General features: G+C 35.7%; 1 protein-coding gene across 1 annotated transcript in view; it reads right to left on the bottom strand.

Annotated features, from left to right (window-relative positions):
* Window positions 1-14991, bottom strand: part of TMEM161B (transmembrane protein 161B) — a 76003-nt gene that overhangs the window by 40400 nt on the left and 20612 nt on the right. Inside the window, exon 2 of the mRNA XM_012644757.1 lies at window positions 10938-11041. Within this exon, the coding sequence (XP_012500211.1) occupies window positions 10938-11041 (104 nt within the window). The remainder of the gene's footprint in view (window positions 1-10937; window positions 11042-14991) is intronic.

A 14991-nucleotide genomic window follows, 5' to 3' on the forward strand; every position in this document is an offset into this window, starting at 1 on the left:
ATTCTAGCTTGACTAAATGATATTTGATTCCTCACAAATTCTTTCATCTTCTGCTGCTTTTGCATATATTCTTCTCTCTGCTTGTAAACACCTGGTAAAATCCTAATTCATCTCGTTTACAGAGCAATCTCCCTGTAGTATAATAAAGACCATAACTGCTCTTTGTCCCCAGTACCTGGCACAGAGTTTCAGAAGTCCTTATAATATCCTGAGTGGTAGGAGTATCTTTGTTATGCTAATGAGGTGACCCAATGTGGGCCCCAGATAGCTCTAGGTTGGGTGCAGGTTACCAGAAACACCAAGCACAAGAATGAAGGGTTGGGACTTTGAGTCACCTGATCTTCAGGAGTGGGAAGGGGCTGGAGATTGAGTTCAATCATTTAAATCAATTTAAAATCAATGATTTATGTAATCAAACTCCAGAAAAACTCTGGACACCAAAGCTCAGAGGACTTCCTGACTGATTAGCACATTTTTGTGCCCAGAGAGTGATATCCCTGACTCCACAGTGAAGGGGCATAGAAACTCTGCACTTTCCCACATCTCACCCTATATGTATCTTTTTAATAAAACTTTTTAATAATTATAAGTATACTAGTTTCCTGAGTTCTATGAGTCATTCTAGCAAATTATTGAACCTGAGAGGATTATGGAAATACCCAAATTTGTAGACAGTCAGTTAGAAGTGCAGGTGGCTTGGGTACCCAAGAACTTGAAGCTGATATCTGAAGTGAGGGCAGTCTTGTGGAGGATTTTACTTTTAACATGTGGAGACTGAGCTAACTCCAGGTAATCAGTGTCACAACAGAATTACAGTATACCCAGTTGGTGTCAGATCAGTTGGATTAAAATGGAATGCTACCCTAACTAAAAGTTTTTCGGTAAAGATTTTAGGACTTCCTTGTTTTTATATACTTCAAAGCTAGTACAGTTACTGGCATATAGTAAGTGCTCAAAAAGGATGACTAAACCAAAATGAATTTAGTTCTTCACTTAATTTAATGATTTTAAAACAACATACATATCTCAACAAAAAAGTCCCTGAATTACAATTAATGGATGAGGAGGCACTTCCTGAAATTTCGATTGAAGTCCAGAATTTTAACTTACAGTCGATTCTCGTTATTCGCGGTAGTTATGTTCTATAAAGTCGCCGCGAACACTGAACCATTGCTCCTAGGGGAAATACAGGGTTAGGTTCCTGCGAGCCTCTGGTCATAACATTTTCATTAACTAATTGAAACATAACCTTGTTTTATGTGTGTTTCTGTTTAAAGATGGCTTATTGAATACATATCGTTGATTCACTAACATTGAATTCACAGCCAACAGCACTGTAACTCATGCCTGGGCAAAGCTTACCTAATACCTGTAATCCTAAGTATAGCATCTTACTGAGTACTATGAATCATTCCAGCACATTTCTTCCATGCGGCACATCAAAGCCTTCTTGCACTCAGGAATACCAGACTGCACCTTCTAGTACTATGCTTGGGGGCCATTTTGAACAATGAAATCACTAACAAAAAGCAAAAATGTGAAAAACGTGGCCCTAAATAAATCATAAAAGGAAGACTTGTTCATAATATGATAGCTGAAACAAGAAGGCAGAGTGTTGCTTTGTTAGTCTTAACTGGAAACATGAGCATCGGGCCACTCAAATTTTTCACCACTCTGTCCATCAGTGACCATAAAAGCACCACAAGTACTGATTTTGAAGCTACAAATAAATTTTATCAAGTAGGCAAATCACAAATACAGAATCCACAAATAATGAGGATGAGTGCATAACACTTGGAAGAACAATAAAGCAATAACTCCTTTATAAAGACTAAAATTAGTTGTTCAGCTTTGAGAAATAATACACAATTAGTGAAAGAATTTTTAGTATAGGAAAACTTAGGTTATACTTAGAGCCCTATAATATTGAAATATTTTATTTAAGAGCCTTATAATTTCTAAGAAACATGCTTTTTAAATATATTCAAGCCTATTTAATTTTATTTTGTAAACTCATTTTTCTAAAATGGATTAAACTTATTACAGCTCTTACTGGATAATTCATGGTGACTTCACTAGTAACAATTATCATTCAAAGGTAGAATCTAAGGATGCCGGATGCTTTCAGGGCCGCTTACTGCTCTATTCTGTTATTCCTCTATTCATTCATTCATCAGCTATTTGTGGTGAGCTTTCTGTGTTCAGGTACTCTGCCAGGCAACAGAGATACAATCATGCCCAATAAAGCTGAAGTCCCTGCATTCCTCATGTTTATATTTTAGTTGCGGTAGAATTTAACCAATTAAAAAATGAAAAATAAATGATAAATTGTGATACTACATGAAAGAACCAAACAAGTGAGAATGAGAGAGACAGTCTTTGATATTAGGTTAAGAAAACTTCTCTGAGGCAACATAAAGAATGAGAAAATGGAGGGAAGAACATTCCAGGCAAAGAACAGCAAGTCCAAAAGCATAAAGACATGAAAGAACACAGAATATTACAGTATCTAAAAAGCCAATGAGGCAGTAGCACTAAGGAGAAACGTAAGAGGGAGGCTGATGAGATAAGAAAACAGATCATGCAAATCCTCACAGGTCATGGTATGGAGTTTAGATTTTATGCTAAAACAATGGTCTCAAAGCAGTGGAAAGAAATAATTCAATATATATTTTAAGAATCCTTTTGCTGCCCTGTGAATTAGAGGGAGGCAAGAATAGTAGGGAAGATATATCTTGGATGGCAAATCAAAAAGTCTTGCTGAGGGGAGTGAAAAAATAAAACAATATAGCATGATAGCCACATTTCTGATTTGAGGAAGACAGTGGTATATTTTGTGATATGGAATAGAGCAGGAGGAAACAAAGAACTTAAACATGTTGAATTTTAAGTGTTAGAAGGGTAACTGCATATTAGAACCTAGAGTTTAGTGATGATTTGAGGTCATTACATAATTGTGGTATTTAAATCCATAGGAATTAGTAAAATCATCTAAAAAAAAGTAAAACATAGTACAAGACTAAATAGTTAATGAGGAAATGCAAAAGTAGAGTCTACATAAGACAAAAACTAAGAAATGGATATGGAAGGACTTTGTTTTTTACATAGAGAGGGAGACAGGGAGTGACTTTTATTTCTTTTCCTTATTTTTAATGGGAGATCTTTTTAAAAAAAAAAAAATATGTGTGTGCTACCAGGAATGATCCAACAGAAATGGTACAACTGATGACACAGAAGAGAGGGAATGGCCAAAGCAGCAAAGTCCAGGTGAAGGAAGAGAGAATAGGGTACAGAGCATAAATGTAGGAAATTGGGCTGTGACGGACAGGATACTTCCTCCATAGGACAAAATTAAATATATAAATTTTTTTAAAAATAAGAGGAGTTGCACATGTAACTAGGGTTGTGGATTTGGTAGTGTGAAGATGAGTGATGGGGTCTGATTTCTGGAGCTTATAGTGAGGCTGAGGCAGGCATGCTTCAGGTTTGAAGAGAAAGGATTCCGGTCGAAAAAGTTGTCTGAGAAGTACAGAATACAAACATGGAGCAGCCAAATAAACTCCATGATCATGGATTCAAAGTAAAACCTAGAAGTACAGTTGCACAATTTTCTTTAATAGTCAGTGCTTCGTACAGTTTGATTCCATACTGTATGGTTCCCATTTACTATACTTTGTATTCTGGTCTCAATTTTTAGTCTTTTCCTTTGCTGTTAGTTGATATGTCTATGTCAGCAAAATGCCTGCTTGCAATTGCTACACTATGCCTTTCTAATTTGGGTTTCAAAGACAGATATAAAAGTTTATTAGATTTAGAGTCTATGCAGCAGTTAATAATAGTTGCAAAAATACAATTAGAGAAAAATGGTTTATGTTAATATGTTAAGCAAAAGGAACACAATGTAAAATTACGCACACAATATATCACGAGGAGAAGAAAGATAAATAGAAATGATCAAAAAGAAATGCAACCAAATTCATATAGTGATTATCTTTGGGTGATGGGAATATAGTCCACAACCTTATTTTTACTTTATATCAATTTACCATCTTTTTCCACACTGTAGGCATGTACTGTTTTGAAATGTGAAAAAAAATTTCTGAATTAAAATTTATTTAAAAAATAGAGCATTAATAGGATCTCACTAGAAAGTATACCTCTGGCATTTAAGCTAAAGATATTAATCTCAGTGTACTTCATGACTTTTACCTTGGTTACTCAGGGGCTTTTTTCACTTATGCTCAGATTATCAGCAGCATCTCAGATAATAAAGCGAATCTGGTATTGTACTCCACTAAATTATTAAAATAATTTTTCAATGATCGTTCTTGTATAAACCACTTACATAAAATATTATCAGACCACTACAACTCTTACTAAAGCAGTTCAACAGCACTGAAAAATAGGTAGCAGAAAATACAGAATGCACTGATGTATACTTTATTTTTAAAATTTAAGGAGCAATGTTATGTATAGCAAATCACTTCAGAAATTTTAACAAATAAAGCTTTTAGAAATTTAAAATGGAACCTAAACACAAATACAGAAAAGCATAGTTTTAATAGAGCAAGCTAAAAAAGCTTAATACATAAATAATCATACAAAACTCTTATTTCAGGGTACACAACATAAATCACTGTTACAGAGTGAACATTTATGTTCACTTCAAAATTCTTATATTGAAATCTGATCCCCAATGTGATATTTGAAAGTGAGACTTTTGGGAGATCATGAGGGTAGAGCCCTTGAGAATAGGATTACTGCCCTTTTAAGGGACCAGAGGGCTAGGTTGCTCTCTTTCAGCCTCATGAGCATACAAGAAGTTAGCAGTCTGCAACCCCGTGAGAGAGCCCTCACCAGAACCCGACCATGCTGGTACCCTAACCTCAAACTTCCAGCCTCCAGCACCGTGAGAAATAAATTTCTGCTGTTTATAAGCCACCCAGTCTATAGCACTTTGTCACAGCAGCCTGAACTGATTAAAACAGTCACCAAAGACAGTTTTAGTCTCCATTCTAACTTAGTCTCCATAATTTTGACCAGTGAGGGACAGAGGGAGAACAACTTAAGAGAAAACAAATACTACATAAAACCTAGGTAATCTTTTCAGTGCACATAGCTAAAATATCATTTGCTATACAAACATTCTCCTGTTATTTGTTGGAAATTTTAATAGAATATCATTCTGGAACTGAAAGTTAAGATAGCTAAGGCAAGGAGAGCAAGGACTCTGGCATTCCATAAGGGTAGTAGCTGAAGGTTTAAACCTTTCCCTTGGGTCATAGGTCCCACCTACTGTGCATTTGAATAGTAGGTTTCTCTCATCAAAGGGAACTTGTAGATTGTTGGACCAAGCAACATGCAACAAAGAACAGGCAAAAAGAATTAAAGCAAGTGAATATGAGTTGTTATAACACCCTCTTTACCCAATATGGCATGAGACAAAATCAGAGTAAATCTGACCATAATATATTTTTGATGAGGGACGTATGAAGGGAAGTAATAGACCAAAGTGAGAGCTTAGGAAGATAAAGGGGTAAAGAAAAATGCATGAGGTTTGAGCTGAACAATTAGGAAAATGGAAAGCAGGTTCAGCAAGAAAGCTCTTATAGAGAATAAGCAATATCCTACTCCTCATGCAAAACCCACTATTCAAATGTACAAAGAACGTAACCTATCACTTACCTCTCCATGGAAAGTGGGGCCAAGCAAACTTCAAAACAAAAAGGAACTTTAATTAAAATAGAAAATGAATACTTTGGCTACAAATCAGAGGTATGCTGTACATGATACAAAGAACATCTTTAACTAATACGAGCAACTGTTAGAACAAGTGTTCCTTATAACAGGGAAAGCAGTTCACACTACAGGTACAGAGAATGCAACTCTCAGGACTTTTCTTCCCTTTGGGAAGGGAAGATAGTCTCAGAGCATTAGGCTTTTCACAGTTGAGTTTTTCTACATAAATAATACGTCTCACCGGTTATGAGCCAAAGATATCTTACTACTCAAGTTCTTGTTAAAGGAGGAATCTCTTCAACAAAATCTTATAGTACAAAAAGGTATGTAAAAAGAAGTAGTAACATTTTCTATAATATTTTTCTATACAAAACTGGAAGAATGGAATAATTTAGTGACATGGGATGATAATTATTTAGTAACAGGGAATAAATTTAATCTCAAGTGTCAAGGTAAGAGGTATAGGTTGAACAGATGATATTTCTTATACTTTACTTCATATTTAGCATGTTTTCGGTAATCAGAATTAATGCTGGAGCAGTGGCTCACATCTGTAATCCTAACATTTTGGGAGGCAGAGGCAGAAGGATCACTCGAGGCCAGAAGTTCAATACCAGCCTGGGCAACTTAGTGAGACCCAGTCACTACAAAAAATTAAAAAAAAAAAAAAAAATTAGCCGGTACACACACGTGTAGTCCTAGCTACTTAGGAGGCTGAAGGTGAGACGGAAAGATCACTTGAGCCCAGCCTGGGTGACAGAGCAAGACTCTGTCTCTTTCAAAAAAAGGAAAAAAGCCAATGCTGACGTGCCTTTTCATTTAGTTTAGAATAGAAGCTGATTGTGTGGCCATAGAACACAGTAAGTGAAGAGAAACTATACACTACCTATAACCTGAAGGATATATTCTATAAAGCAAAGTATAGCTAAAAAAAAGGAGAAAGAAAATAATCTTGAATAAACTACTCCGTAGACTGCCAACAAAGGTCATCACAGTGATTACAGAATAGTTGTATTTGTCTCCCCCACCAAATTTAAAACAGTGTTGAAGTACGACAGTTCAGGATAAGATCTGGAGTTGATGAGGAGCCATAAATCAAATAAATACCACACTGTGACTCAGACTTCCAGGATAAGACATATGGATCTGTTTCATTTCTCAGTATGTAAAATTGAGTAAATCATTTAAAACTTGTTTTCTCATTTACAGAAATGGAAAAAATATCATCCATTGCAGAAAAGAACAAGGTACTCATCAAATTTGTTTTTATTTCCTAGGAACATTTCCCCCTCCCCTATACTTTGGCCAGAACTAGTTACGGGGTCTCAGCCTATGTAATGTGGGCAAAAATGATGAATCTACTTCTAAGCTTGATACTCCAATCTCCTGAAAGATCCATAGCCCACTCTCTCTCACTTGCCAACTGGCACAGCAATCTAACAAAGGACTCCAGGGCAGCATAAGGAACAGAGGAGCCACAAGATAGAAGAAGGCCAGAATCCCTAAGTCACCATGTTTAACAGAAGATAGCTGAACTCTTAACCTTAAATCATCATTTGTGAAAGGACCTACCTGGAGAGCTGCCTAATTCCTTTCTGATCCCACATTTGACCCTGATTCCTATCTGAAGAAACTAAGTAAAAAACTTTTATTAATAATTTCACACAGTGAGATTTTGAAGGTCACAATATACCCCTATGTCATTTCCCCTCCTATCTAGCTCAGTGTGTACAAATACAAATGAAATAAAAGACTTAAAAGATGTTATCAGTATAAAGCTTTATATAATTATAAAGGTAATATTAATGAACTTACACCAGGCTAAAAGACTATATATACAGTTTTTTAAGACAGTAAAAAAAGTAATTTTTTTTTTTTTTTTTTTTTTTGAGACAGAGTCTCGCTCTGTTGCCCGGGCTAGAGTGCCGTGGCATCAGCCTCACTCACAGCAACCTCAAACTCCTGGGCTCAAGCGATCCTCCTGCCTCAGCCTCCCGAGTAGCTGGGACTACAGGCATGCGCCACCATGCCCGGCTAATTTTTTCTATATATATTTTTAGTTGTCCAATTAATTTCTTTGTATTTTTAGTAGAGACGGGGTCTTGCTCTTGCTCAGGCTGGTTTCGAACTCCTGAGCTCAAGCAATCCACCCGCCTCGGCCTCCCAGAGAGCTAGGATTACAGACATGAGCCACCGCGCCTGGCCAAAAAAAGTAGTTTCTTAAAAAAAATACTAATAGCAATATATGTATTAGTTAACAAGTTAGAAAATCAGTCAATTTTTTTTATTAAAAATCAACAGGCTGCTAAGTAAAAGTTGCCTATTCCTTCAGGTATAAATACTTATTCCTTCAAGGTATTCATTCCTTCAGGAAGATGGCTTACTCATCAAGTCAACATACAGTCATCCCTGGGTATATCCTGGGGTAGACTGGTTCCAGGACCACCCTATTCCCCAACCCCCAGCCCCAGGATATCCAAAGACACTCAAGTCCCTTATATTATATAAAGTGGCACGGTATTTGCACATAACCTACATCTTCCCCCCATATACCTTAAAATCATCTCTAGATTACTTATATGCAAATATTATGTAAATAGTTTTTTTTACTTTTTTTAAAACTTGTATTATGTTTTATTTTTTTTCCAAATATTTTCAATCCACAATTGGCTGAATCCATGAATACAGAAGGTCAACTGCACTAGAATCAGGTGCCACTTCAAACACTTCATTTCAAAGGGACAGAGGTCAATAAGAGATGGGGATAGAGATTAATTAACATGATAGCAAAGAGAAGCCATAACTTCTAAGAAAATATGAACATTTATTTATAATTTCAAGTTAGGACGTCAGTGGAATAAATGAGTATTAAGATACATACAGAAACCAAAAAAGAGTTTCTTCTGTCATACTCATAATTCATCTATCATGGTATCTATATATCAATTCACTTGAATAGTTTTATTTAATAGTTTTATTCAATATAGTCACTCCCAAACCATTCTATAACAGTTTTTAAAAAGTCATCATAAGCCTCTCCCTTGAATTCCTTTAAACATTTTATAGACCCTAAATAATGTCCTGAGATTTCTCTCTTCAACCCAATTGCATCATAGGACTTAAAATGCAGACTGCCATTTCTGATCATTAATATTTTTACATGGAAAATTTAAAGGGATTTTCAAATGTTTTTCAATATTTAAAAGTATCATTTCACATTACAAAAGGTTGGTAAAACAATAATTCTACCAAAAGGGTAAAATTAACAATCTTATTCAACTATTAGGCAACAACACTCAGCACTGACTTTCATGACCTCAAAATTTCAGGACTAACATCTAAGAAAGGTTAGATGATCTTAAAAACACAAAACAAAACAAAACTGGAAGAAAAGGAAACTAACTATAGCAGAAAAGTAACCATTACTTAGAACCTAATTTGGCATTAAAGACAGCATTAATTACCAAAAAGTTAACCTGTCTACAAAAGCAAATCAAGATCACAAAGAAAATCAACTTCATGTTTATTTTTAAAAACTGAGCTCCCCCCTCAACTTATGTATTTAAACTTACAAACACACTCTTATTTAAAAAGTAAAGATCTTAAACATAAACTGTTTCCAATATTAATAAGAAAGATAATCAGGTTTTTGAGCTCTAAAGTTTTAGCTTTTACTGGTGAATGTAAGTTTTATAGAAACAAATGAAAAGCAGAATATGTAAGAACATGAAAATGCATATAGACTAAAATGAGACAAGACTCCCAAGATCTTTAACAGCCAAAAGAGATTTGGAAGTTTCATTGGATCATAAGGATAAAGTTTAGAAACATACAATTCTCAGAAGAAAATAAGCTATCTTAATGTATTTTATGTAGTTTACTCACTGAGATCCCATTTACTCAGAATTAATAATAACATGCCCTGCTGATGTTTACCCTTTCATGATCTATGAAAAATGGTTTTGCTAAGCAAAATAAGTAAACAAGATTGCACCAGGCATATTAAACCTACCTAGTAAAAAACTAGTTATAGATGATTGATTTTCACTTACAAATAGGTCTGATAGAGGATTTTAACTTTACCAAAACTTTAATCATTATTTATTTTGGTAATAAACTATACATTAGTAAACAGCTATTCTCTCACACATTCATTATATACACACACACCCCCTCCAAACATTTTAAAGCAGTCTGAATATTTTCCCATATTTAAACATCAGCATGGAAAAAGTGGAAAGCATAGAGAAGAATATAAATAATTTAAAATAGAAAATAAATTCTATGAAATTTAAGCTTTGTGGATGCAATGACCCTGAATTAAAGGCTTATTTGTCCTGCAGAACATGAAATCATTACTAGGAGAGCTATCTATTGTTTTCTAACTTCAAAAGGTCTAAACAAAAGAAAATGCATACAGAGAAATAACAGAATTTGGTTATTTATTAAAAGAAATGATCAATTGAAGTAAATAGTCATAGCACCAAATTTATCACTTACCTTTCACAACTACACAGGACTTTGGCATGTATTTCTGTGTGTAAACTTTGCTTGCTTTTGCCTCACTGTATCACCTACACTCCTTTACTTTTGATTTGATTTTATTTTTTGAACATATTTCAGCAAGGCAATTTAGCTCCTTTGCGGAAGGAATAGGGATAGTAGTGTACTTATAATGCAGTAGACAAAATTAAAATCCCACAGTATAACTTCATCCACTCCTTGCTAAATTAAAGTTTAAAATTCTTTGTAGTGAAACAAAGACCCCCTAACTCTCATAATAAACTCTGAACTGAATCATCAACAATAGAACATAAGTTTTGAGTCATTTTTTTTCCAACAATGGTGAAAATATTTAAGCACTCAATTTATAATTTCTCATTCCCTATTGACCATTTTTTTAAGGTAACTAGAAAAGTTAAGTGGTATTTTCAGTGGCCATGGATGGAACAAAGCAAAGAAAGGTGGGAGCAGGCAGAGGACTAATTCTAATCTGTGACCCTATTAACTTTGTACTAAACAGATAAACTACTAATATTTCAAATAAGAGAAATAAGGAAGTTCGATTTTTGTTATAACTTTCCTGTGTCATACTTTTAGAAACAGAAATTAGCTCTTAACTTCTAGGAAGTCAGTCAGCCTGGTAAACTAAATAGAGATTGAAAGTGCCAGTGACCATCAGCCTATCCTTGCCTTACCTGCCATTACAGAGTAGCCATCGAGCAAGAGAATAGTGAGGTATAATCTTCTGCATGACACTGGCCATCACCATGGTAACGACCAGCTGTATACCTATCACACCCTGTGTAAAAAAACAAACAAACAAGTTTAACAATGAATGAATCTGGATTTGGGAACACTGTTGGAAAATTTTCTGTACATTTTGAAAAGTACATTTTAAGAAAATGATTTTGTTGTTAAAATGCATTACAGTTGGCCCTCCATATCTGTGGGCTCCGAATCCACATCGGCAGATTCTACCAATCACAGATCAAAAATATTGGGAGGAAGCAGTAAAAAATAAAAATACAATAATAAAAAAACACAAATAAAAAACAATAAAACATAACAGCTATTTACATAGCATTTACATTGTATTGGGTATTATAAATAAATAATCTACAGACGATTTAAAGTATACACATGTGTGTAGGTTATATGCAAATGCTACACCATTCAATTATTTTATGTTTGGTTTTTTTATTAAGAGACAGGGTCTTGTTCTATCACCCAGGCTGGAGTGCAGTGGAGAGATTATAGCTCACCCTAATCTCAAACTCCTGGGCTCAAGCAATCCTCCCACCTAAGCCTCCCAAGTAGCTGGTACTATAGGCACATTGCCACAGTGTTTGGCTAATTTTTACAAAAAATCTTTAGAGATGAGGTCTCACCATGTTGCCCAAGCTGGTCTCAAACTCCTAGCCTAAAACAATCCTCCCACCTTGGCCTCCTGAGTCACTGAGATTATGGGCGTAAGCCAACACACCTGTGCCTACACCATGTTAAATAAGGGACTTGAGCATCCCTGGATTTTGGTATACTGGAGGCTGGGAGGGATTGGTCCTAGAACCAATCTCCTTTGGATAGAAGGACCACTGTTATTATTCTGGCATTTTGGTGTTGAAGACCACATACTTTAGTTTATGTAGTTTCATCTTATAATCCTGTACAAGTTATGTAAGGGTCTGACATCCATATGAACTAAAGTTAAATGAATTAGCATATGTATTAGAAATCTATTCTCAAGCAATGTTCTCAGGCTGGGTGCAGTGGCTCACACCTGTAACCCCAGCACTTTAGGAGGCCAAGGCAAGAGGATTGCTTGAGGCCAGGAATTCGAGACCAGCCTGGGTAACATAGTGACATTGTCTCTAAAAAAAAAATTGTTAAAAAATTAGCCAGGAGTGGTGGCTCACTCCTATAGTCCTAACTAACTACCCAGGAGGCTGAAGTGGGAGGATCACTTGAGCCCAGGAGTTAGAGGCTGCAGTGAGCTATAATTGTGCCACTGCACTGCAGCCTGGGCAACAGAGCAAGACTCCATCTCTAAAATTGAACTCATGCTGTCACCACCAACTTCCAGTGAATAGGTCTTCAACAACGTCCAACAATCCTGAGTTTGCTTCATTAATCCCTCCCGTATTCTCCATGATAGCTAATTCAAACCTTCTTCCCTCTTCTCACACCTCAACCCCCTTCAAACTTCTAACTCTCCACCTCTCCACTCAGGCATTTTCTTCTACTTCACAGAAAAAAACAGAAACAATCAAATGGGAACTCTCTCACTTGCCACCAACAAGCTCCTAACAGTCCCTTGCACGTGCAACCGTCTTTTCCCACATCCCCCAGAGATAACAGAGCATCTTCTATATACAGCGAATCCCTTTATCTGTGCTTCAGAGCCCATTCTCTTTCATTTTCAGGAACCTCAGCCATTGAATGGCCTCCTTCCTATATCTTCTTTAATCTCTTCTCTATTTAAATCTTTCCTATCAGCACTGGAACATCTACAAGTCTCTTTCATGTTTCTAAAAAATAACAATAATTTTCCCTTTTTCTACAGCCTTCCCTTATCCTCATATTCACAACCACTTTCAAAAGACTTTTTCTCACTGTTTCCATTTTCTCACATTCCCACATAGTACCCACCCAACTTCTACTTCAAGCAATTCCACTGAAACAACATACCACCAAAATCACTCCATCTTGACAAATTATTTTTCTTCATCTTAAATCTCAGCAGTATCCCACGTGATAAACCACATCCACCTGCTTTACTTCCACCTTGATGATCTATCCTTTATACTCCCCTTTCCTGGCTCCTCCTCTAATCAAGCAATCCAAAAATAAAGTTGAATTCCTACCTCAAATCAAATATACAAAAGGAGTACATAGAAAATGTAAAAATTTAAAAAGAAAAAACAGTATGGCATATTAGTTTCAATAGCCAAGACTCTGAACCCAAACTGCCTGGGTTAGAAGCTGGTTTCTATCATTTACTAGCTGTGTGACTTTGGAAATGTTACTTAAATATTCTGCACCTCTGTTCCCTTTTCTACAAAACGGAGTTAAGGTCAGGGACAGTGGCTCACGCCTGTGATCCTAACACTCTGAGAGGCCAAGGCAGGAGGGTAGCTTGAGGCCAGGAATTTGAGACCAGCATGAACAAAGTGAGATCCTTGTCTCTATAAAAAATTGGCCAGGCATGGTGGTGTATGCCTGCAGTCCCAGCTACTTGGGAGGCTGTGGCAGAGGGATCACTTGAGCCTAGGAATTTGAGGTTGCAGTGAGCTACAATGATGCCACTGCACTCTAGCCCAGGCAACAGAGCAAGACCCTGTCTCTTAAAAAAAAAAAAAAATGGAGTTAATAATCAGCCTGCTTTATCAAGCTGTGGTTGGAAATCGTGCCCAGTACAGAATAATTAGTAAATGCGTGTTAGTACTATTTGTTCTTATCACCAGTACCGAAGGGCAAACTTTTTCTTACAATGTCAAGAATAGAGAAAACCTTTCAAACAGTGACATCAGTCTCCTGAGTGATAAAAGAAGACCAAAACAAGTTGAAAAGGTCAAATTTCTGCATGAAAAAACAATATAAACAATATCAGAACACTAATTAGGAAAAAGTGTTTGTATATCATATCACAAATGGATAATTTACTTATTAGGTATCATACAGAGATTTCTTATAAATCAATTAATAAAAGATCAATTGCCTAATTTGAAAAAGAAGAAAAAATATGCACAGTTCTCAAAAAAAGAATTAAATATGGTTCTAAAACAGGACTGCTTTTAAAATGTCTACCAAACCTGCCTTAACAATGGTTTTATTTGTGGATATTTTAATGCCTTAAACTCTATCAACTGGGTTAAAGTTCAGATGATTTTTAGATTTGCCTACATCAAAGATTACATTTTGACCTTTTTCTTTCACATTTTCTATCACTTGAATTTACTATCCTATTTTCTGTGTAGTTTGTGTTGCAAGTTCTACAATCTCCATACAACGAATGCCATTACAAAGAACCCTTTCAGACAGAACAAGGCCAAGAAATACATTAGCAAGTATGTCAGAAGGTTGCTGCATTTGAGATTACAGACTTAAAAGTACAAGATCATTTTGCAGTCAGGGAAAGTTGTATGGACAAAGCGAACTTCAATCTAGCCTTAAAGGAAGTGATGGCATCACATAAACTTCAGGGTCATAGTATATAGTCTCTCACAACATACATTATATAATATTATAGTGTAGATATGATTTTTGCTCCTTAATAACAGAAATCATATCTTAGTCACAGCTGTTAAGTGGTATTCAGAAAGATTGATCTAGAAGATACATATAATGGAATGAGACAAATTGGGAAAAGGCGACGACATCTTGACAAACTCTCTCCCCTTCCTCCAAATCACTTAACACAATGAAATATTGCTGTAGACTCACTATAAAAGATAAAAAACCAAACAACTGATTTTTGAGCCATATTGCCTAGAATCAGGAATATCAACTAGGTTTCTGCAATAATCCAAACCAGAAACAATAGAACTTTAAATTACAGTGGGATCTTTGGCACCCAGAAAAGAAATGCATTTTAAGATATTGTTGAAGAACTCAGAGACTGATCAAATATGAAAACAAAGGAGGAATTAAAGATACTGACCCTGAGAAAGTCAAACACCATAGTATAGTGGCACATTCTCAGTGCTGTAGTTAATGTTTGACTGAAAAATGCAAAAATGTAGCCTCACTCTG

The sequence above is a fragment of the Propithecus coquereli genome, unplaced genomic scaffold (assembly GCF_000956105.1).
Source record: "Propithecus coquereli isolate 6110/MARCELLA unplaced genomic scaffold, Pcoq_1.0 Scaffold22, whole genome shotgun sequence".
NCBI lineage: Eukaryota > Metazoa > Chordata > Mammalia > Primates > Indriidae > Propithecus > Propithecus coquereli.